We start from the raw sequence: 25,773 nt of genomic DNA on the forward strand, positions 1-25,773 counted from the left end.
TAGTTGAAAAGTCCATTCATAAAACTTTTATTCCACTTACATCAACTTAATACACATGTTCTGAACAGTTATGCTTGGATTGTTCATGAAAATTTCATAAGACATTAAACAAAGCTAGCCATCATCTCAAGTTATTTCCCTGTTAACTATTTTTACAGCACATGCATGTTAGGCAAGTATCAAAAAAAAAAATCACAAAAGCAAAAAACCTAAAAAAGTTAAATACATGGGTTTTTGTTTTACTGCTGTGCTCGATATACAGTGTCATTATGAATATCAAGCAATTCATTTTTTACTGCATCTTTACTTGTACATTTGTTCTTAGGTTGCTTAAACCATTTAAATACAAATAAAATGTGTAGCAAAAATAATGAAAGCAACAGCAGGTAACTTTACAAATAATGGAATGTGAACCGTTTCTCTGTCCTTCTCTAGAGAAAGCTGACTGGGTTATCCAACTGTCTTAAGGAACACTTCAGCTGCAATCAAAGATGTACACTTGATTGGAATATTCCACAGATGTCACATGTACACCTGACATGCAATATCTATGGGACATCAGTTATCCACAGCCATGTGTGCTCCAGCTTGGATATTCAGACTAACTACACCTGTGGCTGCAACATTGATTATCCCTTTTTTCCATCGTGACAGACCAATATGCAAGCAGTCATCTTTGCCTGACATAGAAAGCTGTTTTAACACTGGCCTTGTGGGAAGCCACAATGTACCAAAAGTACTATGCCAAACATGTAAAACTTGTATAAAAATTTCACAACCCTATATTGGCCACCTCAGATGAAAACAGATAAATTCCCCAAATGTTAACTGGCTCTATTCCCCTAATATTAAACAAAACCACATGGGAAATATAGAAATCCAAATAGAAGTAACATAAACCTGTCAAATCGTAAACAAAAACTATTTGTGGGACAGCATGGATGACAAATGGTCTACTGTTTAAATTTCAGAATGAGGCAGACGGAACTTGGAAGGCTGGTTAATTCTCCCCTCCTTCTCCTGCTTCGGCTTCATCTCCTTGGGTATCCGATGTCCACAACTGTTTAGGAAAGAAAACAGAGTAACAGGTACATTAGTATACACTTATTACTAATAATTAGTAAGTAATTTTTAGAAAGAAGGCTTATGTCTTAATAATAACAACTTCTAAGAGATCCTACTGGGCACTGTGGAGAAAGAAAAGGCACATGAATCAGAAAGAGATTCAGTAACATGAATCTCTTTCTTGGCTATGGCAAGATGGAAACTCAGCTCTAGGTGACCCAACCCTAACTGCATTTAATGAGCAAGTTTATGAACAGTCAAAACCCAAGCCTCTTACTCACAAGGCTCACTAAAATATGACTAACAACAAGCAGGCAAGAATCAGACCTACTGATCAGCTAAATGTTTTTCTTTCTCCTCAAGCAAGTTTTACATCCCTTTCTGAAGGTTTTTTTCTGTTTTTTAAACCCCAAAATATTTCATAAAAATCTCTATCCCTTGGCTCTGTTCAGTTAGTTGTGCTCCCCTTTAGCAACTTTCAGAACACTGAAAGTTGCTAAACTTGAGCAGGGTAAGCAGGGAAGAAAATTAGGCTAAGCATGCACAAAATTTTATTTTCAGCTCCATAAAATCATACTAAGGAGCCATATATCAAGATTAAATACTAGCTAAGGAAACTAACCATCAGTTCCAGAGTGATAGTCATGGCCAAAAAATTATTTTGTGAAACAAGTATCTCCACGCTGCCTGCTTCCAAACTATTCCCAGCCCAGTACAAATTTGTCATCCCTCACTTTATGGAGTCAGAGAAGCATTAATGCAATCATTCATGCTCTATAGTATAAGATGGTGGAACACAAAGCCAACTAATTCTCTCCACCTACAGTGCTATACCACTGAAGTCTTACAGAACGCCTTTATTTTTAAAATCCATTCTAAGAAACATTTAATGCTTTCAGGAGCAGAAGGCAACAGTGAACCTGCACAAGACCAGTAGCCTTGTCCTTGCTGTGAACATAATGCATGGTATCTGCACTTAATCTTCCTTGCTGAAGGCATTAAAAACAACAAATTATTTCACTGGAGACAACAGCACACCAGTAGTCTGTTTCTAGACCTGCACTGCAATCTTTACTACATTGTAATATTACATTAGTCTCAATTTCAGCACTATTCTTGTAAAGAAGAGTTAGTAAGAACAGGTTTATGAGAATTCCATCAGAGGTTTCCATCCTAAATCATCACCCCTAGAATACAGTCACAGTGTCTTTTAGGATGAAGAAGACTTTCACAATTATGAAGTCCAACCATTAACACCGCCAAGTCCACCACATCCCCATATATCATATTTACACAAACTGAATACCTCCAGGGGTGGTGACTCAATCACTTCCCTGGGCTGCCTGTTCCAATGCTTGATAATTTTAGTGATGAAAACTTTCCTCATCTAAAATACACATCAATTAAGGTAAAAGGGCCTGAGTGCTTTGAAAGGGGCATTACCAATTTTACCAACTGAGATATTAAGAACAATTTAACAAATCTGCTGAGAGGGAAAAGGCATAGGAAGAAGGGATGTCTTTTATTTAGGAAAAAAAAAATTCATAAGAGAGCAAAAAGATTATCTAGCAGTTCCAGTAAAATAGATGTTGACAGTATGTTAAACAGCCCTCTGAACACTTCTTTGTCTTCAGTCCCCACTGAGAATGAACACAGACTTCTTCAGCCATATGAGATTTGAGGTAAAACAGAACCAATAACTGAGGAAAGTGCTACTGCACAGAACTGATCAACATGAACCACTGTCTAAAGCCCACATACCTCAGACTTCCACCACTTGCATAACTAGCAAAACAGACCTTTTGTACGTTTATGAAATTCACTATAGTCTTTGTCAGTCGCACATATATATATATATCAAAAGTTATTTTCTACCTCAAGAACCTGTGGATAAACATGGAATCAATGCAATTTTACAGATCATGCTAAGCATCATTCATTCAAGAATATGGAATCTTGCATCTGTTTACAGCTTTATCCCTTGTAATGGAAAGCTCACATCAATTACCAGGCCTACTTCCCTAACTCACAGACTATGCTAGCTCAGTCCAACTTTTGTTCTTGAGTGAAACAATTTGCTTTCTAACTGCTATGACAAGCTTTACATTATTTTTACTGGGAAGCCTGCAATTAAAGTCAGCTTCTACTCTCTGTTTGAAAACCACTCATTCAGAAGGCAGCTCTTGAGCAATCCCACTCAAGGGGCAGTACAGACATTGAGAGCAATGCCAACCCTGTATTTGTCTCCAATAGTGAGGTTGAGAAATCACTTCCATTTGTTTTGTAAGCAGCAAATGGAACAATTACAAGTAGTTTTTGCTGCAGTGTTAAGTTGCCATTTCAGTGGAAAAGGTTCCAAAAGACAAGAGAAATTAAATGTTAGACACCGAAGCAGAAAGTATGGCAACTCCAATTTTATGCAATTGTACAATTTTACTTGTAGTTTTGTTTTTTTTGTGAAGGTCCCTAATATCAGAAGCACAAAGTGTTAACAAGGGGCTACAAGTGGCAACAAGAAGCGTTTCATAGTTTTTAATTTCTTGTTTGCAACTCTTCTCCCCACAGACCAAGGAGCGAACTAAGCAATTTAATTACAATATTGCATGTTTGCTTATATTCAAGTTTCATTTGCTTTAGATGTTTATCTTTGCCAGTTTTAAAGTTCAAAGTAGGGTAAAAAAAGCCCACACACAAGATCAAGGTTTTGATTATTCTGATAACTTATACCACAGACAGCTGTGAGTCCAAGGAGGAGAAAAAAAATAAAAGGAATTAAGACAGTTATGTTACAACTGCCATGGAAATAGCACTGATTCCCATTTCAGCTTTACCAAAATTGAAGCCAAACAAAAAACCTCTTAACAACAGGTCCTTAAATGGACTTGGTAGCTGCTAGCTTTGTTTCCAGTTTTCATGTAGAATCTCTTCTTTGCAGATACATTCATGCAGAACAAGCTACATGAAATCTGACATAAGCTTTAAAGAGGCAAACGCTACTGTATTCTCAAATGCTGTTTAACATTGGGTAGTAGGTTTGCTAGTCACAGTCCAGACTCATCATTTAAACATGCTAGATTCCTTGACTAAAATAACCTGAAATGTGGTTAACTCGTCATTTGTCAGAAAATCATGTTAATTAGCATACCAACAAAAAAATTAAAAACTAACTAGGCAGGAAAAAGATTCAGCTCAGGGTGATGCACTATAGACTTGCTTCTGAGTGACACACACAACTCCATGGCCAGGAACAAAAAGGATAACTTGGAGTGCCAGGAAGACCAATCCTGTAATCCATATGCAAAGTTTGATGATACTCACTGTCAAGTTGTCTCTCAGTAACTGCATTATTAGCGTGCTGTCTTTGTATGACTCTTCACTTAATGTATCAAGTTCAGCAATTGCCTCATCAAAAGCCTAGTGTTATAAAAACAAACAACTCCATTAGCCATGTGACAAAAGATTATGCAAATAATTTAAATGGATTTTCCCCCTCTTTGACTTACCGTTTTTGCAAGGGAACAGGCTTTCTCCGGGGAGTTGAGGATCTCATAATAGAACACGGAGAAGTTCAGAGCCAGACCTAGTCTGATGGGATGTGTTGGTTGCATCTCCTTTTTACTGATTTCAAAAGCTTCTTGATATGCCTGTTGTGATTGCTCCACTATCCCTATGGGGAAAAAACAAACACAAACAAAACCCACAACAAGTAAGTAATTCACACACTGTATCCAGACATACAATCAGGACTGTGCTCACACTTGCATGAAAAAACCATGTCAGGAGTGCCTGTGAATGAGCACTTTATCAAACAAGTTGCAATTTAGCAAAGATTTTATTAAATTACATTTTTAAATTATTAAAAAGGAGGGAAGTTGTTACTGACCAAATCACAGGATTGAGCCTCTTCCCAACACCCTGTGACTACTTGCATTTACAAATGTTTGCAGCAGTTTTCTCACACTGAAGTTAAAACCCATCATCTACTTGATGGAGTACCACAATTTCAATGTGTTTAAACACTGCAGTGCATTAGAGAGCCACATTTTAGTCACAGGAAACACTGATGACCTTTGCCTGTCATGCTGAACCCTTTCAGTAACAGCCATCTATGAGTCTCCATTCAAACTGCTCTGCAAAGATAGCGTGGCATACCCCAGCTCAAATAAAATATATATTTTTAAAAGCTTCAAACATAGTTCTATTTCCTATACAGATATGGAAAGCATTCTTACCTAACTTAGAAGTTCTAGTACCTACAAACTTTGAAGGGAGAAAAACTAATAATTTGGCTTCTTTATGTTTAAGGTGAATCTCATGTCCCTCTTAATTAGTTCAGTTGTACAAGTTATTAACACCTGGAAAAAACCAGCAGCTACAATGTTTATATAAAGATTCAAGAGCTCAACAGTTTCCTTTCTCATTGAAGGCACCTGAACTTAGAGCTGGTTCTGCCTGCACAAGTCAGAGCTCATGGCCCAACATAGCCCACAAGCTGCAGGGGCCAGGGAGACGCTGAGTACAAAGGGGCACTTGTTCCTCAGCTCTCCACCAGCAGCTGAGAAAAAGGTGGGCAGAAAGTCATTCAATTCAGATGCAAAAATCACTCCAATCTAACATTTCTAGATCAAACCAGAAATGCATCCAGCATGATGTCTGCAAGAGTGCAGTCACATGTATTTAAAAACAAAGAAAGGAATTTTAAGGTAAGGACTTAAAAGTACAGCAGGATTTAAAGATGAAGTTTTCAGACTCCAAGTCTGAAAACAACACCAATACTCAGGATGTCTATACAATCACTATTTGTTCACCTTTAGATATTCACAAAAATTAAAGCATCATATTATTCTCTTCCAAATGGAAGTGTGAGGACATGCACTGCACAGTCATCAACACTGGTCTCTCTGCACTCATCACTAATAATGGAATGCTTCAGATCAGACAGCTGCCCTAATACCTTGAAAATGACCAGAAGTTAGTACATTACAGTTGAGAAGAATTAGGTTTACTGTAAGTTAAATGTAAAAATTGTGAGAAATGTTTAATTCTTGTCATAATGGAAAATCCTTAGAAAATGGTACTGTTTATAAAAGACAAAACAAGCAGAATGAAAAATATGTAACTTCAGGGAATGAAGCTGAGAGTTTTATGTTTTAGTAATTTTTCTTTAACATATTTTCAAAACAAAAAGTGTATTTTTTTCTCCTTATTTGAGAAAACAGTTACCTTTTGAGCAACAATTCAGAGCACTCAGTGTATAATTCGATGTATTCTGTTAATTTTTAAATCAGTCACACAGTATAAAAAAGTTTCTAACCTTGAATTCTTTAGAAAGTGCAGTTCCAAAGTTCAAGGATAAAATAGAGTGAGGTACCTGCCTGACATTCCTGTCTGCTAGACTGCCATAAGGAAGCCCCATTCCATAAAAATAAACAATGTGGTTTATGAAGATAAAAATCCAATTCCTAGAGTTGGAAGCTTTATATTGTTGCTGTATTTACTGCAAACGGCTGTTAGAATAGTGTCCAACTCAACAGCTATTCTTTCCTAAACAATAATTATCAACTGCTCTTCTTCAAGGTCACAGACAACATACAGGAAAAACATGTGACATGTGACATGAAACACTGGAGGTGGGGCAATTTCAAAATGAATTGAAAAAATGGAAACCCACTGGAAACTGCTCAGACAGGAGACTGGGTAAATAAACTTTAAAAGCACTTTAAACAAAGATTTTCACAGTCTAATTTTAGAGCCGGTAACTTAATCCTCAACAGAAAAAGAAACTTTGGGACTCAAAATATCATACCTCTTATGCATATGAACAGAGATCACCAAAATTACGGAAGGAAAACACGGTAACTCTCTACAACAGATCTAAAGCACTGGTAACATACAATTCTGCAGTCACCAACACTGGGTCAGTGTGCATGCAGTAAACATCAGAAATCAAATTGAGCCTTACATACTAAGTCTGAGGATCTTTGTGTAACTCCATTGTCCAGCATGCTGGGAAAACTGGGCTTCACTGTGTAATGTGGATACAACACATGCCAGTAAAGCAGACACATCTATCCCCCTGAAATTATTCCATGTTTGTTTCCCATCTATGCCAAACTCAATCTAGTCTCTGAAGTCCCACAGACATCATTCTGTGCCGTACTGGGGGGTTTATTAGCTTAAGAGCAGCACAAGCCAGGGGCTGCAGGTGCTCAGGAGCCCCACAAGGAGCCGAGCAGATGCTGCCGAGGGCAGACTGGCACCGCACAGCTCATCACGCATCCCCAACTCCTGTGAGCCTCAGGGCAGCCCAAGTGAGGAGTGTGACACACCAGGCTGGCTCTGTACTCAAGTGTGCTGCTCCTCAGGGCACACTGCCAACAGCCCTGAAGTGGCTCCAGGAAACAGCCTGGCACTGATTGCAGTGAGCTGGATCTCAACTAATGCATTGCTCTGAACTGAAGGGCACTCTGCACGGAGGCAGCAATGCTGTTACGGTGTTTCCAACCACAGCACTTAAGGACCTCAAAAAGTTGAGTACCCAATATTAACTTTTTAAGCTAAATTTAGGCGAAGGCAACTTACCTGTCGTATGATAAGCTGTTTACATGAAAACAATTCATTTGGACATTTAACTACCAGAAGAAATTACAGAAAATTTACTGAAGAAATTTTCCTAACAGTAAGATGAATTTTATTAAACCTTTTCTCCTCTTTGCCCACAGAACCTATGCAGACTTCTTATAGTATGTAGAAATGCAGGAGAAATTGCAAGAATAAGTCTTCAGAAAGCTATAAGACGACAAAGAGGTAAAACCCCTGACATTCAGCCAGACAGAAATGCATAAATTGGTATTTCAGTGATAAACCAGATAAATACATGCGGAAGTTTGAGACAATATCAAGATTTTGTGACTCAGTGTCTGTTTCGTGCTTCCATCAGCATGTACGTGGAAATTTTTGTAACTCCTTTGAAAGCCAACAATCTAGGATTTTCCTTCAGACAACAGGAAGCCTATTACTAAAGAAATTTACATCCAGATCAGAATTACTCTAAAATTAGAGTTGTCACCAAAAGCAATCTAGCTGGACAATGTTTATCCATGAGCCAACATACAATACCTTTCTTGTCATCTCCAGCAGCAACCTCAGCCAAATAACGGTAGTAGTCTCCTTTCATTTTCAAATAGAAAACTTTACTTTCTGCTTGCGAAGCATTAGGGATCAAGAACTTTTCCAACAGAGACTAAAAGGGAAACAAAGAACACAGTGTTTTGAACATATGCTGAACCAACAATTCAATTATATTTCAATTTATTTCAAAGTCAAGACAGCTTCACTTCTTGCTTATTTTCTTCACATCCTACATAACATAGTCAGCTAGAGAACGTGCTCTGGATTCCAATTCCAGATATAAAAGGAATGCTGCATTGTGTGCCTTAATGGGAGGAAGGAGGCTGTGTCAATTTAGCAGATGAGTTTTATACGACCAAAGTATGGCTTTCTATAAGCCATTATAGAGAACCCTGGAAAAAAATAAGGCAGTCCAAAGACTCTGGGCAGAGGGTATACCATGGAAGAAAGTCTGCATCCACAAAATACAATAAAAGGATTTGATATATCAGTTGCCAAATCAGAGACCAAATTATTTTACATACACAGCCAATAAATAAGCCTCCTTAGCCCAGTTCCCATTAACTTGAATGCTCTATTGGCATCACTAGCAAGAAACCACAAGGTGAACCTGTATTCTTCCATTTCCAGTCAGCTAACAATCTGGCATTCAGCTCTGTAGCACCTCTATTTGACTTAATGTGCTACCCTAACAGGTATTTCCTTTATCTTCCAAAGCAAAGGTAGCTCTCTGGAGTCACTCCACCAAATCCTCCCCATGGGCTGACAGTTAAGACCAGGTTTTTCTAGATTATTCTAACTGCTTGTTAACATAGCAAGTTAACATAGCTGAGGCAGTCATGTAATTTAACAAGAATTCTATTATGATAAAAAGGGAAAAAAAGGGAAAAAATTGCTAGCTCCAACACATTCAGTCAAATTAGGTACAGGCTTGTCAAACTTTGTGATATTGAGTGCTTGAAGTCAGACTTTAAAAGAAAAGCCAGTTATTTAAAAGTCAAAAAAGGTACAGCATGCCTAAATAGTCAGAATTGAATCAGAAGCTGTTACATATACTTGGTGAAGGCTATGCAAAGAGTAATTTTTAAAAGAGGTTTTAGTACAAATTTTTGGCCATCTCTTTTTTTTTCTCCCCTGTAAATTAGATGACTGACATTACAGTTTTCCTTCAGTTTTTTAGCTTTTATTTCCAAGGATACTACAGAAAAGGACAAACTGATTTAGTTCCAACTTACAGAATGATGGCTGCTTTAGAGCACTTTCTCTCAAGGCCATTCAGCAGGTTAAATGAGCCTCTTACAGGACATATTCCTGGGATAGGCATACCCTGGACATGGTAGGCTGCAACTACTGCACTGTGACATGGGCACCTGCAGTACCTGCTCTGCTTAACAGGCCAGCCATTAAGCCACAGAAAACTGTCTCAAAACTCACAGGAAGAGCAAGAAGAGCAAATCTGGTCTTGGTTTTTGTTTTGGTTGCTTTCTTCTATAATCAAAGTCCTGCTAATCCATTTATATGAATAAGGAATATCTACTGGTAGATTTAAACTTGTGTGAAACTTCTCAAAATGAAGCGACTCATCACAGCATATCTCTCATCATTTCTATTGCAGCAGAAAGAATAAAGAAATCAGGCTGACAGGCACGAAAGTCAGACAACATTCAGCCACACCTATGCCACAATGAGGTATAAACCTATAAGTGGACTTTCTTTAGTGGCTTCAACAGAGTGGATTTATTTGTTCATCTTTAAAATTAGGCCTTTCCAGTACTGTGGGACTTGGTATATAACTTTATTTTATAACAACACAGGGAGACACTGAAAAATACTGCATGTCCTCACTTCCCATCCAAATGACAGCAGAGACAATTCTTTGGCAACAGAAGGAACTCAACACAAGCCAGTCAGCAGCACAAGTATTTTTCTGGAGACAGTCAAATGGGCTGCCAAGCTGCCTCATGCCAAAGGCACCCTTCTGAGGGCATCCCACCACGCAGGCAGAAGGCTTCAGAGCCAGCTCTGTCCCAGTGAGGCTGGAACGTAGCAGGAGGCCAGCAGGTTTATGGGTCACACACCTTAGCTCTCTGTAACTCCTTACACACTCTGTCCTCACTAGAGAGCTTCAAGGTTTGCAGCTACATCTTCTTGAGTGCCAAGAAGTTCCAGTGACAACTGAAGGTTACCAGCTGCTGTGAACAAGGCTCCTTATTAGCTTTTATCTGTGAGATTTCAATTAATCCAGGTATGTCAGTCTGCACCTATGATTCTGGCATTGTGGGGAGTTGCTCTCCTTCTGCATCCTCCATTAACTGGCCAGATCAAAATATTTCCAGTGATTCCACAAACAGAAATTATTCCTCCTCTGTATAGAAGGTCATTTGATTAAAATGTACAGCTCTACTCAGCACACAGCTGAGCTGAGCTACACAGCAAGCTCCAAGATTTAAACTTCACTTAGATCACAAATGAGGTAAAGTAGTTTGCAAACTGAATGGGTGAATTGCACCAGGAGACAGATAGGAAGAAAGACTACTAATTGTCATCTTAAACAGACGAACACTAGCAGGGCAAAAGGAGCTTGAACGCTGTAAATCTTGTACTGCAGAAAGTTCTAAAGCCATGCTGATTTTCAAAGACTGATGAACTGAGAAAAAGTCCCTTTGAACAGCTATTCACAGAATATAGCCCATGCAAAGAGACTCCAACTCAAACTGAACTGGGAGCTTACTCAGATTTGAATGAAAGAGTCTATTCTATACAAACAACACGTAGGACTGGTGTGCCACATATCTTTGGAAGAATTTGATTTATGCCAAATACTTCACAAACAGCAACAATAAAACCTGCAAGCAGATGAATATTTAAAAGCTAGCATGTGAAATGATTGCAAAGAGATCTCCTCCCTATTATTTACTTAGTCTTATAAATTCAGTTTCTTCTGTTTGTATTAGTCCATTTATTTCAGAATCTATTTTATTTTAGTGGTGTAAGTAGACACAGACCACTCCTTTAAAGTTAGCCTGAAGGTTCAGGGTACACAGATTTATCCTAGAGAGTGGCTGTGAAAGCATAACCTGCATGGAGGTGGTATGGCTACAGAAAGCCAGACAGGTAAGACCAATGAAGCTACTAAGCTTCATTGTTCAATTACAGAAGATAGAAGAATCAAAAGCACAGCAAATTTAACAACTAGTTATCTGCCAACACATCAGTTTACGGAGAATACTGTTTATCTTGTGGATTCTTTTAATAGCTTTTGCTTTAACTTGCCCACCTTCTCTCTCCTTTACCAGTGGACAGGGCAGTGTTTATCAGTATAGAGCTGATCACCATACAGGCCACTGAAGTGGTAGCAGCAAGTCCAAGACTGGATTTACTATGTTGATGTGATCTGCATCACTGCAATGTGTACAGCGCCTTGACAACTGCAGTCCATACATGTCTGTGATTACATTATATGTAGTTAAGGTTTCATGCTTGTTCGTGATCTTCCTGCTATGACATGAAACTCCCATACAGGTTTGATATATATGAATACATGGGCAGTTATTTATAGCATCGTGATCAGCATCTGGTAGGAACATTTTTCTGAAGAAAACTAAACAACCATTCCCTGACCTTGAAACACCCCGCTCCCCCCAAGGACACAGCAGTAATTGGCAGAGCTTTTAATTTGACAGCAAGGATCTAACTGCTGTGAAACAAACCATACCACTACCATCAACTAGGCAGACCCAGCAGCATTTTAGCGCACTTTTCAGCCCAAACCTGTAACACCTTGTACTTTTTGTAAGTCTTTTCAGAAAGATTTAATAAGAATTTTTTTTTTAATTTTTTTTTTTTTTAAAGGATGTGTTTAAATCTGAATATCAACTCTTACTAATATGCTGGCCGTTCAAAGATCAGGCTTCAACACTTCACACCTGCAATTCTGGTTATGACTAAGTCAGCAGCTTTCTGGTTCTCTGGACTGGCCAACAAACATGTTTGAACTCGCAAGATGCCAGCTCTGCTCACACATACCATTGGTAAGATTTGGTATGCTCCCTCACCCTCATCAAGTACTAGAGAAAAGTCTTTGTCTTCAAAGACATACCAGAAACTATCTGCATACAACTTGAGTTATCCTAATGGTGAACTTCAATCCTGGCTTGTTCTAAACACTGAACTGGAAACATAACAACTTCCTTCATTCTTACACATATTCTACTGCCTGAACAGGATACAGTCAACAGGTGGCAACATGAAGCACATCACATTTTGAGCCACTTTGATGAAAGGCTCTATGTACTTCTTCCTGTGGTTTTGCAAGATAAAGTTTGAAATGTTAGGAGGAACGTGAAAGAAGCCTAAAAAGTAGTAACAAAAGAAACCCAACAGCCAACCCTCTCCTAAAAGTCTGCCTGCTTCTTAGTGCAAGTGGACATGCTTCAGTTGTCAAACTAAGGTGAGGCCTGCAGCTGAAGATGGGAAGCCAACACAAAGACTTGGAGAGTCCTTTCCTGACACTTGAAGACTAAAACTACTCTTGTTTTAAAAGCAGTTGCATCTTTGTCAAATGACTTGTGTAGGCCAGAAATCTATTCCCAAATCCACCATTAGAGCATTAAATAATTTTATTTTAATGCTCAGTTTTGCCTTGGTGCTTCTAGTTCAGTAGTTATTTCCCTTTATTAAAGGCTTGGTCTCAGTACATGTTATTGCCTATGAATTTTAGAGATGATTGTGCCAACAACTTCATTTTCTATTTATATATTTCCCTCCTGACAAGCAGGAAAAAAAGAATGGTCACCAGATTCTAGGAAAATGTAGTAGCAAGTAGCATAATACATATAATACGTAGTTAAAAGTACTGAGAACTAGAAGCCTTATTTTTAAATACGCAAAAATTATTAAGATATCTAACTGAATAAAAATTCTAGAACTATAGGAGAAATAAAAAGATATTCTTGCACAAAAGAACCAAGGTGCAGAATGGCAAAACTCGAAAAGAATACACTGATAAACTTTAGGTACTTTAAATAGTATCAGTTCTCTGAAATAATCTCACTTTTTGTTTAATAAATAAGCAGGCTTTTTGTTTTCATGCAGTATTGAAAGACACCTAACAATAGCTTTGTTTTTTCTAATCTTGAGAATAAACTACGCAAGAGTACTACCTGAACTTCAACTCACTTGTCACCCACCCCTGGTATATGACATAGGGATGAAGATGACATGGAAGAGCTTCTTTTTCTTTTTAATTCATGAAAGAAACTTTTGGTTTTTTAAGCTCAGCCTGAAACTAATTTAATGACAACAGCCTAGTATTTTCATGATGTAAGCAGCATTCCATTATCTTTCTCCAAGACATTTTAAGAACACAAGAGGGATCATACTGGCTGACAGGACTCCTCTGTCTGCTAATCTCACTGCAACACTGCCCGAAAGAGGATGCCACTAGGAAAACACATTAACAAAGTAAGAAAGTGTCAGGCTTCTCTTAGCCTCCACAATGCCCAGGGACTTCCTGAGCCAGATGTGGTTTCTCTGGAGAAAGTAACCTTAAGCAGGCTTCTTGTCCATTTTACATACATTGTTCAAACTCTCATTACATCAAAATAACCTTAATACCCACAAAGCACCAGAGAGGAAGCTGCAGATACCTGTCTACCTGTACATGAGTGTTACTTTTTTCTTTAAGCTACTTCTCAGTTTCATTAAAAAAAAAAAGAAAAAAAAAGGACACTGATCAATTCCCATTATAATCTAGCAAGTGATTTTCCATGACTGTTTTCCATAGGAGGATTAGGAAAGTTACAAGCTATAAAACAACACATGCAATTAGCTGCACTGCACAGATTGGCACACATACTATAAAGGCTTTAATTAAATAATTTGTGGCCACTTTATTTACATACATCCATCTGAATTGCTGGAGAAAAGAGATACATATTTGCATTTTTAAAAGGTGTATTTTTAGACAATCCCTTCCCCAAAGCCTGTTTTGACCCAGGCTTACTATGCTGCTCCTGATTACAGTTCTGCCCAGAGTTTGGTATTAAGGGCTCTGCAACTGCTGCCTCATGGGTAACCTCCAACCCTCCTGTGAAAACCAAAAGGACTGTTCTCAGCCTTCTACTCCAGCCAAAAGTGAAGCCACACTTTAAAGTTAGCCACAGAATTCTTTCTACTAGTTTGTTCACTAGAATAGCAATACCAGAAAAGCTGTCAATATTAGTGGCTGCTGAGGCACTGGAGATCTCTGCTGAAACATCTGCTGAAGAAGGAAACCAGCCTGCTGCCTGTGTCAGTACCAGTTATTCTTTCTTCCCATCCAATTGGCTGCCCACAGAAACAGCAGTTTGAGAAAGGTGATGAGGCTGGCTAGAAGAGATGAAGCAAGAAGCATGGCCCTCAGCAGGAGAGGAATTCAGAATTTGGGACAAAGAACCTTCAAGGGGGAAGGAAGAATTTGACTGTGGAGTAATCTGCAGTGTTTATGCAACAGTGGGAGATGTGATGTGCGTAGGGACATGAGGAATTGCTAAGAGCAGAAGAAAGGTACACCTGATTAGCAGTTTTGCTGTAGTCAATCTAATGAAGATCTAGAAAGGAAACGAGTAGAGGAAATGAAGTCTGAGTAATAAGACAGTAACTGAAAACAAAATATATAAAAGGACTAATGGACAGAAGAAAATCCCATATGACAGAAACAATGGCAAGAAATCTTAGTTTATACATAAAAATACTACTAAAACAGTGTAAATGTGTTTCCTTAGAAAAGAGAACAAAAGCGGCATCACATATGGGCAGGCAAAGGAAACATGGAATTAGTAGGACACCCTGAAAAATCATCTTTGTGCGGAGATACATGCCAGGGGAAAGATACAAGTCAGTAAGAGTAGGTGTATGCACAAAAATGCATACAGGATGCTTGGCATGGACACACCACTGGCCAGCAAAACAAGAAACAGATAGCACCTGAGGCAATGAGGAGCATCATCTCAGTTCACTCTTTTACAACCATACATAGCTAACCTTTGCAGATCTGTCTTCCTCAACTTCGACTACCATGTCCTTTACTAGCTAGTTTCTTCTACTGTTTTGCTTTCCAATTAGTATTTATGGCAAGGGAGACAAGTGTGCCTCGTATCAGGATACAGTCTTGAGATAATTCAAAAGACTCCTCAGGTGTTTCATGCCAATTGTTATTGTTTTTTACCAAAGCATGTGTAATAAACATGCTAATGAAGGAACCAAGTTCTGAAGTACAGGCAAAAATACCTCCCCAATTTAGTAACCCACTCTGAAGAAACTCATATGAAAGGCAGCAGCTGTAAAGATACTTAATAGAAAAACATTAGGATTAAAGTCTTAATTTTTTTGAGGCATCACTATAGATCTTAACAAACAGTCTCCACTGAGGATCAAAGTCAATATGCAATTTTTACCTAGGCCTTTTTCTCAGCATCACCTCATTAAACTGCTTCTTGATTATTGGGGACTTGCATCAAAATAAAATGGTATCAGATGCATCAATCATTATTCTTTTCACAACACCCTCTGAGAGACTTGACATAATAAAAAACTGAAGCCAACTGAGTTGGGTGAGAATTTCTGCCCAGGATGTAGGTCTCAGCTACAGCTATTGCAGCTGTACTCCAAACCAGAACACATCTTAAGCTGCTTTAAGACTACAGTTTTGGTCTCTAAAACTCCCCATAAACATGTTGTAACACTTTCTATCCTTGCTCAGAAGTAGGAGCCATTTATCTTTTAGCAGCTTGCACTCTGGGCAGATTTCAAATCTCCTGAAGCAGAATATGGATTGACTACGGGTTTGCTATAGCACACAATGTTAATAAAAACATTTTACTAGGAAAAATGCCATTTTAGCAATGTAAACCTAATCTGGACTAGGAGAAAATAACCAGTTAAAAGATCAGATTATATCTGTCAAATCATTTGTAACATAATCACAAAGGGTAATATCCAGAAAAAAGCCCACCACCACCAAAAACCAACTGACAACTTTTCTCTGCCTCATTTGAGCTGCCTTATAGAATCACAGAATCAAGTAGGTTGGAAATGACCTCTGAGATCATTGAGTCCAACATGTTTTATCTAATAAAAAAATTAAAGAATTTACTGTTAGTCTCAGCAGAACATGACTTATTATTACCTCTCCTTTGAAGAGGCATTGCCAACCTTCTGTCAGATTTCAAGAAAAATAATCCACTGCGCAAGACTTAACATTCAGTTAAAAAAAACAACAAACATGTTTAAGAAATAATCACAATCTTAATTCTCTTCAATCAACTTTAACAGCACAAGCTTTCTCAAAATATTTAACAATGGTAGGCAACTACTGCCTGAAGGAACAACCAGCTTCGGAGGCATCAGGACCTGATGTCTGTCCACAGCAAAGTACAAGTAAAGCATTTGAGAACCTGTTTCAGAAACACACTATTGTCACACGCACAGTAACGAGACAGAAGTTTCCAGATAAAACCAGAGATCGAGAGTATTTGTCCATACAGATGTGCAGAGCTAATGCACTAACTCTGCTAATATTCTAAATTTTATGTTTCTATCACTTACAGCTTCCACAGGCACAAGAAGAAGCTGATACATTAGCAATGCAGTGTTTCTGCTTCTTAGACTTCTAAGCAACCAATGAAGTTCTTCCTTAGGCAGCATAAAGAAGATGAAGAGTTATCTGTCACAGGTGACTAAACTATCAACTTTATTTTGCTGTTTAGAACTGAGTATCAGCAGTAGGTACATGAAGTACTTGAACAATGAAGGCTGCTGTCAAATAAAGCAAGTTGTCACTTCAACGTTTTTCAACAGTATAAGCACTTTGTACCTTTTTATTGTAAATCAAAGCAAATTATTAAACATTAATGCCAAATGAAGTTAGTACAGCAGGCTAGTGGTTATAATAAAGGCTTTTTCTACTTTCAATAAAATCAAGAGGATGTAGATACATTTACATATGTGTATACACATGTGAAAGCAGAGTTAATTAAGTAGCTGCATTTATGCAGAGCACTTTAGCTGATTTTATGATAAATGGGAGCATTAAACATACATGTCAGCATTGTGGATGCCCTTCTTGCTAAGATTACATCAAAAACAACACAAGTAATCTCATATTTAAAGTGATCCATGAATGATGTTTTAATTATCAAAGATTCAACAGTTTTCCAACAATCTAATTGCTTAAAAAGGTAAAGTAAATTACTCCAGCTTAGTCACTGCTTTCACTACAGGCAAACAAAAAACCCAACAAAAACCAAACCAACAACACAAACAAAAAAGAAAAACCAACTAGAACCCCAAACCTGAAAGGGTGTAGCTACAATCAGGGAAATTACTGAAATAATGAGGTTGATACAAACTGCCTCTGCTTCCTACCTTCAATATATATGAGCAATGATACCAACCAAACCCTTACTGAAAAAGCCAGACTTGGAGAGTTAATCAAAAGCTTGAATTATAATCACCCTTTTAAGTTAGAAAGTCCTTGCAACATTGTGCTCTGCAATATATGAAGTTCATTCAGAGAAGCATTTGTGAACCAGAGTACTCACATATTTTCACATATGCCACTAACACATTACCAATTACCATCTTTCAATGCAAATTTTAACAATTTGAGATGACATTTTGGGTTTTTATGTTCAGGTTTGAGTTCCACAGCATAAGAAAAACACACATATACTGAAGGGACTATAGGGCTGGAGCACAATGAGGTACAAGGCAAGGCTGAGAGAGATGGGTTTCTTCAGCCCCAAGAAAACCAGCTGATTTTACTGCTGTGTACAGCTGCTGAGAGAAGATGGAACCAGACTCTTCCTTGAGGTCTACATTGACATCATGAGAGGCAGCAGACAAGCTGGAACATGAGAACACACACAAGTATTCTTTCCTTAACAGTAAGCATGAACAAATATTAAGACAGGCTGCCCAGAGAGGCTGTGGAATCTCCATGCTTAAAAATTTGACTGACAAGGCCTTGAGCAAAGTGATCAAACCAGATCTGTTCTGAGCAGAGTTGAACACAATGACCTCCCTTCCAACCTAAATTCTTCTGGGCACCTAACTCCTAGATTTCAACACATCAGCCACCCCCATCTGTGACTGACATTTTTTCAAATAGAAGGTTCTACAAATGCCTCCTCTTTTTTCTAAAAAAATGACACAAATCTGAAAGACAAAGTGCCATAAAAAAATAATTAAGCAAGCCTGAAGGAGTCACAGAACTGAAGGTAGTGATTTTCAGCCAGAATACTGAATTTTCTGTTAGTATTAGATATCATCATAGCAAGACAGTTGTATGGTATTGCCAGTTCACTAGTTAGCTGTGCACTTTAACCATGAGGAGAACACATTAAGCATACAGTGGCTGAGTTTTAAAAAGACAATTTACACATGTTCATGTCAAAAGCCATATGGCTTCCTGTAGAAGACCAAATTTCCTAACCCTGTCATTAAGAATTACTAAACATTTTATCGAAGTTAACATAGTAACTTATTAGATGTTTGCAGGCAACTAGAAAATAGTGCCACAGTAATTTGAGACTGATGGCAAAAAACATTAATTCTGTGGTATGTTCTTTAAAAAGCCATTTAGATGCATTCAGAATGGAATTACACTCCCTTCCCCCAGTGAACTGCAGCCCCATGACAGGTTACTAAACATTCTACTCCCCCTCTCAACAATATACATAAAAAAGAAATGTAAACCTAAAGTCACTAATCTGAGATATCACTGAACCTTCTGCTCTCACAATTACCACTTGTAAAAAGTGAAGCATCCATAACAAGTGCAAAGAAATCTCAAATATGAGCACACAAGGAGTACCCTTTTACTCTCCTGAGGGTGACATTTGGAAGAAATAATGTAGTGAAAAAAGCAAAAAATTCATCTTACTGGAAAGCCCTAAATAATACCATTAACCTGCTGCTTTTCTGGCAGGAAAGGAGTGAGGAAAAGCGCTGACTAGCATCTTTGTGTAACAGTAACTCCAAAAAGCTGAAGGGCAGCCAAGGTTTGCAGAAGTTCTCCAGATCTTAACAACTAAAAGGGCAAAGAAATGGTGAAAGGGTGCTTGGGCACTGCCAGAGGAGATTTACTTAGGGCACTTCTGTGGTGGAACTTGGAGGGGGAAGCAACATCACCCAGAAAACTGGGCATCAGGCAAGAACATAGGAACTGTCACATACTGAGCACTCGGAGGGCATGCAGGGACTGCTGCAGTATGTGCCAGCCTAGGGAAGAGTGTAACTGTCTGGAACAACATTCCTCCTAATGTGAAGATAGCCAGTCATGTTTTCAATTATTAGTTTACATTTAGCTCATGTAAGAGACTTCCTGAAAGCCAGCTGAGCTCCTGAGAACTTCTAACATACAAGCAGTGCAGGGTGTTACCTATTCAAAGGCCCCTCCATTCTTCTCTGTACTTCAGAACCCTTGTTAGCTGAAAAATTCAGCTTACTGCGGTTTAAATTTGAATCACTTCAGTTGCAACTCACTGTTCTACTAACAGCAAAAAGCAGTTTAAAGAAAATCCACACCTGTTATATTAATAACGATTTTTATTATGGAAATGACAAAAAAAATTATAGATCATTATACTAGTACTTTAGACAGACCTTCCTTTCTGCTATAAAAACTGAAACAACATGAAGCACACACTTAGCTAACATGAGGGAAAGTAATTAACTAAAAGCTTAATTTTCTATATCAATTGGAAATTTTCTATAATACTCAAAGCACTTTTCAGATACTCAAGTATGGCAATGTACTTCCTTACACACAGCATCACACACGTTGTATCACTATTGAAGAATTTGGAAATACCATCTTCATTGCCATGGTGCAGAGAACTTGCACTACACACAACGTGTCACAATTATTTGATGTTTACCACCACTACCAGACCAACTCCAAACTAGAGCTGGTTATATTACACTTTGATATACTTAAATGCATATCTGACAGAATTGGTGCAGAAACAAGGTATTTTAGGTGTCTCTTCTTTGTACAGCAGCACTCTGATGCTGCACGAAACAAGAGGATGAGTTCAACTCTTTGTAGAGTTGTAGAAGCACTCCATGGCAGGCTGAAGGAAAAAAATATTCAGGAAGCAGCAAGGATGCAGATGCTATCTTTTCCTGTTGCGAGGTTGGTGTAAAGGAGAAAAACAAACATTCAGACCCGGCCACTTAACTATTAAAACTTATCATTGGGCACAATAGGGATGAAGCAAGAAAGAAGTTCATCATTAATTGCTTCTATTCTCTCTGTAAATCAGTAGAAGAGATGGAAACAAAGCCCGGGCAGAGTTTAGTATAGTCAGTATCTACAAGATTAGAGGAGCTATTTCTTCCAGTACACTAGATTTCATTCCAGTGAGAGAAGAGAGCAGGAAGCTGCAAGAGGAGCAGAGGAGCCAGCTTTGGCCACACTCTTCTAGTCACAAACACATCCTCTAAATTGCTTTCCTCCCTTCAACACTGAAGTTAGGACAGCAGTCATACTCAGCTGTGATGTAATACCCCTGGGCATTAAATATCACTTAAGACACTAGCAAACAATTGAAGACACAACAACAGCTCCAACAGAGCCACAGCCTCAATAAAAGATACAGAAGTTGCAGAACTGCTTTTGTACGCTAGTAGGTAAGGCTCATGATTACAAGCTTTGAAAGTTTAACATTTCAGGTCTTATTAGTTAATGCCATACTTCACACCAATTAAGACTGGCTAAACCTTGCTTTTCACTTCTGTAAACAGTATAGACTAGATTATGGTGCATTAAAGTAACAGAGATCTTCTGAAAAAAACCCCAAACCCTAGTTCTACATTTGCATGCAGCATTGTGCAGACTCCTGTTCATAATAAACAACTGTTACCACAGTTCTTTTCTCTGTTAAAGCAAAGTGGATAAAGCAATACAGTCAGCCATATTTCTAGGTAAGAATGTACATGCATAGGATACTTCAAGAAAGAAAACAAGAGTATGTTTTAAAATATAAGTCTAAATCTTCAATGTAATTGGCAGTATCAAAGGCAGCATGTATCATTTAAGTATTTTTAAATTCTATCCTTTGAATACAAAAATTTTACTTTTTTTTAAATGCAAGTCTAAAAAAGTAGTTTCATTACTGCTAATCGCTTCACAAGGCATTGTTTCTTCTGGGCAGTAATTTTTCTTTAACATTTTTAAGAAAAATGGGACTGGCAATGTTAAAAACTAGTCAGTCATTAGCTTCTTAAAAATAGTAACATGTCAAAAACCAGTAACTTCTTTGAATAATATATGTCTCATTAACACAAAGAGAAATTCAAGTCCATTTTGGGATTCAGATTTAACAAGACTTTCCACCCATACTGCTCCCCGCCCAGGCACTCTAGCTGCTGCAGCAAACTCAAAAGCTGGGTTTTGTTTTAGTCTTTATATTTAGCATGCACAATAAAAGCTAGTTTCACCTTTCAACCTGGTTGCCATTATCAGACAAAAAACTAATAGCAAACACTAAATTCTTCTAAGGTTGTTAAGCCCAGATTTAATTAAAATAATTTCTTAAACCAAAATGTAGCTGGCAAAAAACTTTCAGATCACCCTGAACTGAAAGCATCCACCCTGACTTTCCCATTAGTAAAATAATTAAAGAAAAAAATAATAACCAATTAGAATGCCAGATTTGGATCCCCATTTCCTTGGCTTGAATAGATGAGCCACTAGTTTACAACACAAGTACTAGTAAATCAGTTCTTTCCTATGAGTAAGTTCTGTATTTCATTTTCAAAGTAGAAGAGTTATCTGTACACAAGATAACATAATATACAAAATTGGGTGTGTTACAATAACCATAGCAGCCAGCCTGAACTGGAAGCCAAGACTCAGTTATCCATTCTGACTCTAACAAACCCTTGGAGAACCAGTATTCTAGAAGCAATGACCACCCATATCATTTAGTTGTCTTGCACAACAAGCAAAATTTATGCTATTCATTGATCTTAACTTTCATGTGGTTAGATCAGATCTTCAGACACTTAGCTATTTAGCACTTCCTTCATGTCTCATGTCATTCTGTCACCTGCAGGTGATCCCTTGTCACATATGGGATGACAGCCAGCAGTGCCCATAGTGCAGTGGACAACTCTATTGCTAACAGTAACCTCTACCTCACAATTGGTTACAGGACTGAAACAGCTGCTCCTTGTGTGCTCACTGAAGCACCACAAGCATGTGCACATGAAAAAATTCGACAATCTGGAGAAAGCATTTGGAAAGAGGTTTGGATTTCATAAACTGGCCTCCCAGTGAAAATACAGTATTGTTTGCTGTGCACAGGCACACTTTAATGTAACTACAAGTCTCAGAAAATGCCTAACTTGACCACCCTTATAGTTTGCTACAAAAAAGCTTAAGCAGGTATCACAGCATTTCTTCTGCCTCTTCCTGCAGGCAATTTTCTGCACGGCTGAGTCATAACTAACATTACATCATCTTACCCAGGGAGGGGCACAATTTCCATAGAGTAAGAACTACCTCTTGCAACTACAGTAGCATATTAAAATTGCAGAAATCAAAGAGATATAGGATACAAATACTGCATGAAGGGGGAAGAGCACTGGGGAGGAGAAACCCCCAAATTAAACCCATATACAGTTCAGTCTCAGGGAAATAAGTTGACCTTTCAAAACTACTACTTTATGTACAATAATGTTTCTACATGTCTCCAAATTTATTAGCATTCATAACTATAATTTGTATATAAATAATCAGCACATCAGATGTAAAGAAAAATTCAGTGATTTTTTAAACCTTATTGTCAGAAATGGCATAGGAGACCACAGCTTAACTGACAGACTAGAAATAGTCCCAGAGGGCCCAGCACCATTTACTCTGCAACTCTAAGTAAAAATGGATCAACAGTATCATTATTTCTCACCAGCACATCATTGCAGATGTCTCTTAGCTCAGTCTCAATTTTCTCTCTGTATTCTCGAGCCATCTGCTGTTTTTTCTCAGCGCCTTCCGTCTTTTGTTCAATACTTGAGACGACTCTCCAAGATGACCTACGGGCTCCTACAACATTTTTATAGGCAACAGAGAGAAGATTCCTCTCTTCGTTGGACAACTCAGCTCCTTGCTCAGTCACAGATTTCATGCAACTTGCCATGTCATCATATCTTTCAGCCTGCTCAGCCAGTTTGGCCTTCTGCACCAGCTCATTTTTATCCATGCTGATATTTCTAAAGAGGAAAAATAGTGAGGCATTATTCAGACATTGGTCAAGGACAAAGATGTTTTAACTTCATAGGCAGAACAACCTGTATTCTCTAAGAAGTTTGGAACTGTAAGAGGTACAACTGAAATCCAGAACACAAGGCATATTAGCAGCACTGGATGCTCCAACACATGGAGTAGAGAGTTAAAGTCACTGCTTCCTCCTGAAAAACGGTAAACTTTTAAAAGTATGTTATTTTAATAAACACAAACAAAAGCAAAGGTGAACTAAAACCAAATAATTTCTCTTATGCACAAAAATTACCCTAATTCTCTGCCACCACTCTTTCATAAGACTACATTATCAGTGTGCCAAAACCGACAAGGAAAATATCCAATAGTAAGTTTTCCACAGAAGACAACCAAATAAAGGCTGGACAAACAATACCAAGCAGCATTCTTCACAGAATCATACAGTTACATGCAGAGGTACTTCACATAAACATCTGCAAATCAAATCCTGCACCGGATGTTAAAAAAGTCAGAATGCAACTAATATCTAAATTGCAAGTTGTTCACCTTTCCCACAATGCTAACTTCCTTTCCCAAAATGGAAATCCCCACTATGGGATGTTTTGTGTCAGGTATTGCTGATCTGCCCAGAAGGCTCTGTTTTCAGAGACAAAATAAAATTTTACTACTTACAAATCAGTATTTCAGATAGCACAATCTTGCTGAAACGGTTCATAATCTGTCTTATCAGCACTTAAAAAAAAAAGTTAAAAAATCAAACTCTGCTAAGCAGAGGTATTGAGAAATTTCTTTTGGCACAGGAAGAAAAAATACTTGTTCTTCACCCCCCATCCTTCCATGTATCCTAACCTGATCATTTGGAGGAACCGGTAATGTGCTCTGGGGATACATTATCCTTTAAAGTTTAACAAGATTATTAAAGCACGAACCAGTTTTGGTCATTACATATATTTCTGATTGTTCCACACACCCCAACCAAGCATCTTCATTTTTAACCACGAAGACTTTTGTCATTTTATGTGGAGAAGCAATGGCAGGGCTATGTTTTGTCTCTGGGAATAAATTAAGCACATTTAACATTCCAGGTGACTGCAAGTTTTAACAGCTCCTGTCCCCAACATGGGGGCACGAACCCCCGTTTGTTTGCAAACGCGCCTTGAAGAGCTTGCCCACACCGCGCGCGGCGGGGTTAAGGAGCCATTTTAAAGCAGTCGTTTGGCGGTGGTTATTTACCACTCGCCGTGACCGGGGCAAGCGTGGCCACAACGCCGGCCCCACCGCCAATCCCCGGGGCAGCGCAGGCTGCCGCGGCAGCATCTCCGGGAGGCAGCATCCCCGGACAGGCCGCCCTCCGCCCCCGCGGGCTGGGCGCTGCCGCGGCTCCAGCACGGCGAGTGCGGTGACAGCAGAAAATGGAGCGGCCCGGGGGCGGGCGGAGCGGAGGGCGGGGCGAGCGGGCGGCCCCGGGGCGCTGCGGCCGCCCCTCCCTCCCTCCCTCCCCGCGCCGCGCCCGCCGCGGGGACACCGAGCGCCGCGCCCGCCGCCTTTGTCACGGCGGGTGGGTGCCGGAGCCCGGCCCGCCCCGATCCCGCTCCCCTCCGCCCAGCGCCCCCGGGGGAGGATGCCGCGTCCCCGCCCCGGAATAGGGAAAGCCCGCGGGCCCATCCCCGGGGGATTCGGCGCGGGGGAGGGGGAGCGGCGGAGGAGGAGCCCCCTCCAGTCCCGGGGGAGCCGCCGCTCTCGCCCGGACCCCTGGGGAGGATGGGCGGAGGCGGGGGGGGCCTGGGCGGCGGAAGGGGGGGCTGGGGGGAGGCCTGGGAGGAGGGAGGGAAGCGAGCGCGGCCGCCGCCGCCACTCTTCCGCGCCCGGGCAGGGCTCCCGGCGGGAGACCACACCCGGCAGCGCCCGCCGCCCGCGCCCTGGCCCCCGCCCGGCGGGGGCGGCGCTCCCTTCCCTGCGGGCGCGGGGTCGTCTCACCTGCCGCCCCCTCCGCCGGTGCTTCCCCCTTTTTCCCTCCTATCCCCGGCCGAGAAGGGTCCCCGCCGCCCCACGCAGCGGCCCCCGCGCCCCGCTCCCTCCCCACGGAGCCGCCCCGGGGGGGAGCAGTGCGGGCTGGGCGCTGTCCCCCGGCCGCCCCGCTCAGTGCTCCCGACCTGCCGCGTGCCGGGGAGGGCAGGTCCCGGGCGGCGGCCCCGTTACCTGTGCGCGGCGGGCGGGCGGGCGGGCGCGGGTGCGTCGGTGCGGGCGGGCGGCCGGCGCGGACTGTGCGGCTCTGGCGCTCGCGGCGCTGCAGCCTCGCTCCCTCCCTCCCT

General features: G+C 40.0%; 1 protein-coding gene across 1 annotated transcript; it reads right to left on the bottom strand.

The window, feature by feature from the left end:
- On the bottom strand, positions 1-25,772 carry YWHAZ (tyrosine 3-monooxygenase/tryptophan 5-monooxygenase activation protein zeta). Its single transcript, XM_058830398.1, has 6 exons — positions 25,661-25,772; positions 23,151-23,454; positions 8,185-8,308; positions 4,569-4,732; positions 4,384-4,479; positions 1-1,060 (listed from the first exon to the last, which is right to left on the bottom strand). Exons 2-6 carry the CDS (start codon positions 23,442-23,444, stop codon positions 1,001-1,003), a joined length of 738 nt encoding a protein of 245 aa, XP_058686381.1. The 5' UTR covers positions 23,445-23,454; positions 25,661-25,772; the 3' UTR covers positions 1-1,000.
- Position 25,773: the final 1 nt, after the last annotated feature.

This window comes from Poecile atricapillus, chromosome 2 (assembly GCF_030490865.1).
Source record: "Poecile atricapillus isolate bPoeAtr1 chromosome 2, bPoeAtr1.hap1, whole genome shotgun sequence".
Taxonomy (NCBI): Eukaryota; Metazoa; Chordata; class Aves; order Passeriformes; family Paridae; genus Poecile; species Poecile atricapillus.

Excerpts from the sequence above, each read along its gene's own strand:
- YWHAZ (XM_058830398.1), bottom strand. The coding sequence starts at position 23,444 with ATGGATAAAAATGAGCTGGTGCAGAAGGCCAAACTGGCTGAGCAGGCT. Across the intron at positions 8,309-23,150 it reads ACATCTGCAATGATGTGCTG|TCTCTGTTGGAAAAGTTCTT; the intron begins GTGAGAAATAAT and ends TTTCCCTTTTAG. Across the intron at positions 1,061-4,383 it reads TACTGAGAGACAACTTGACA|TTGTGGACATCGGATACCCA; the intron begins GTGAGTATCATC and ends TTTCCTAAACAG.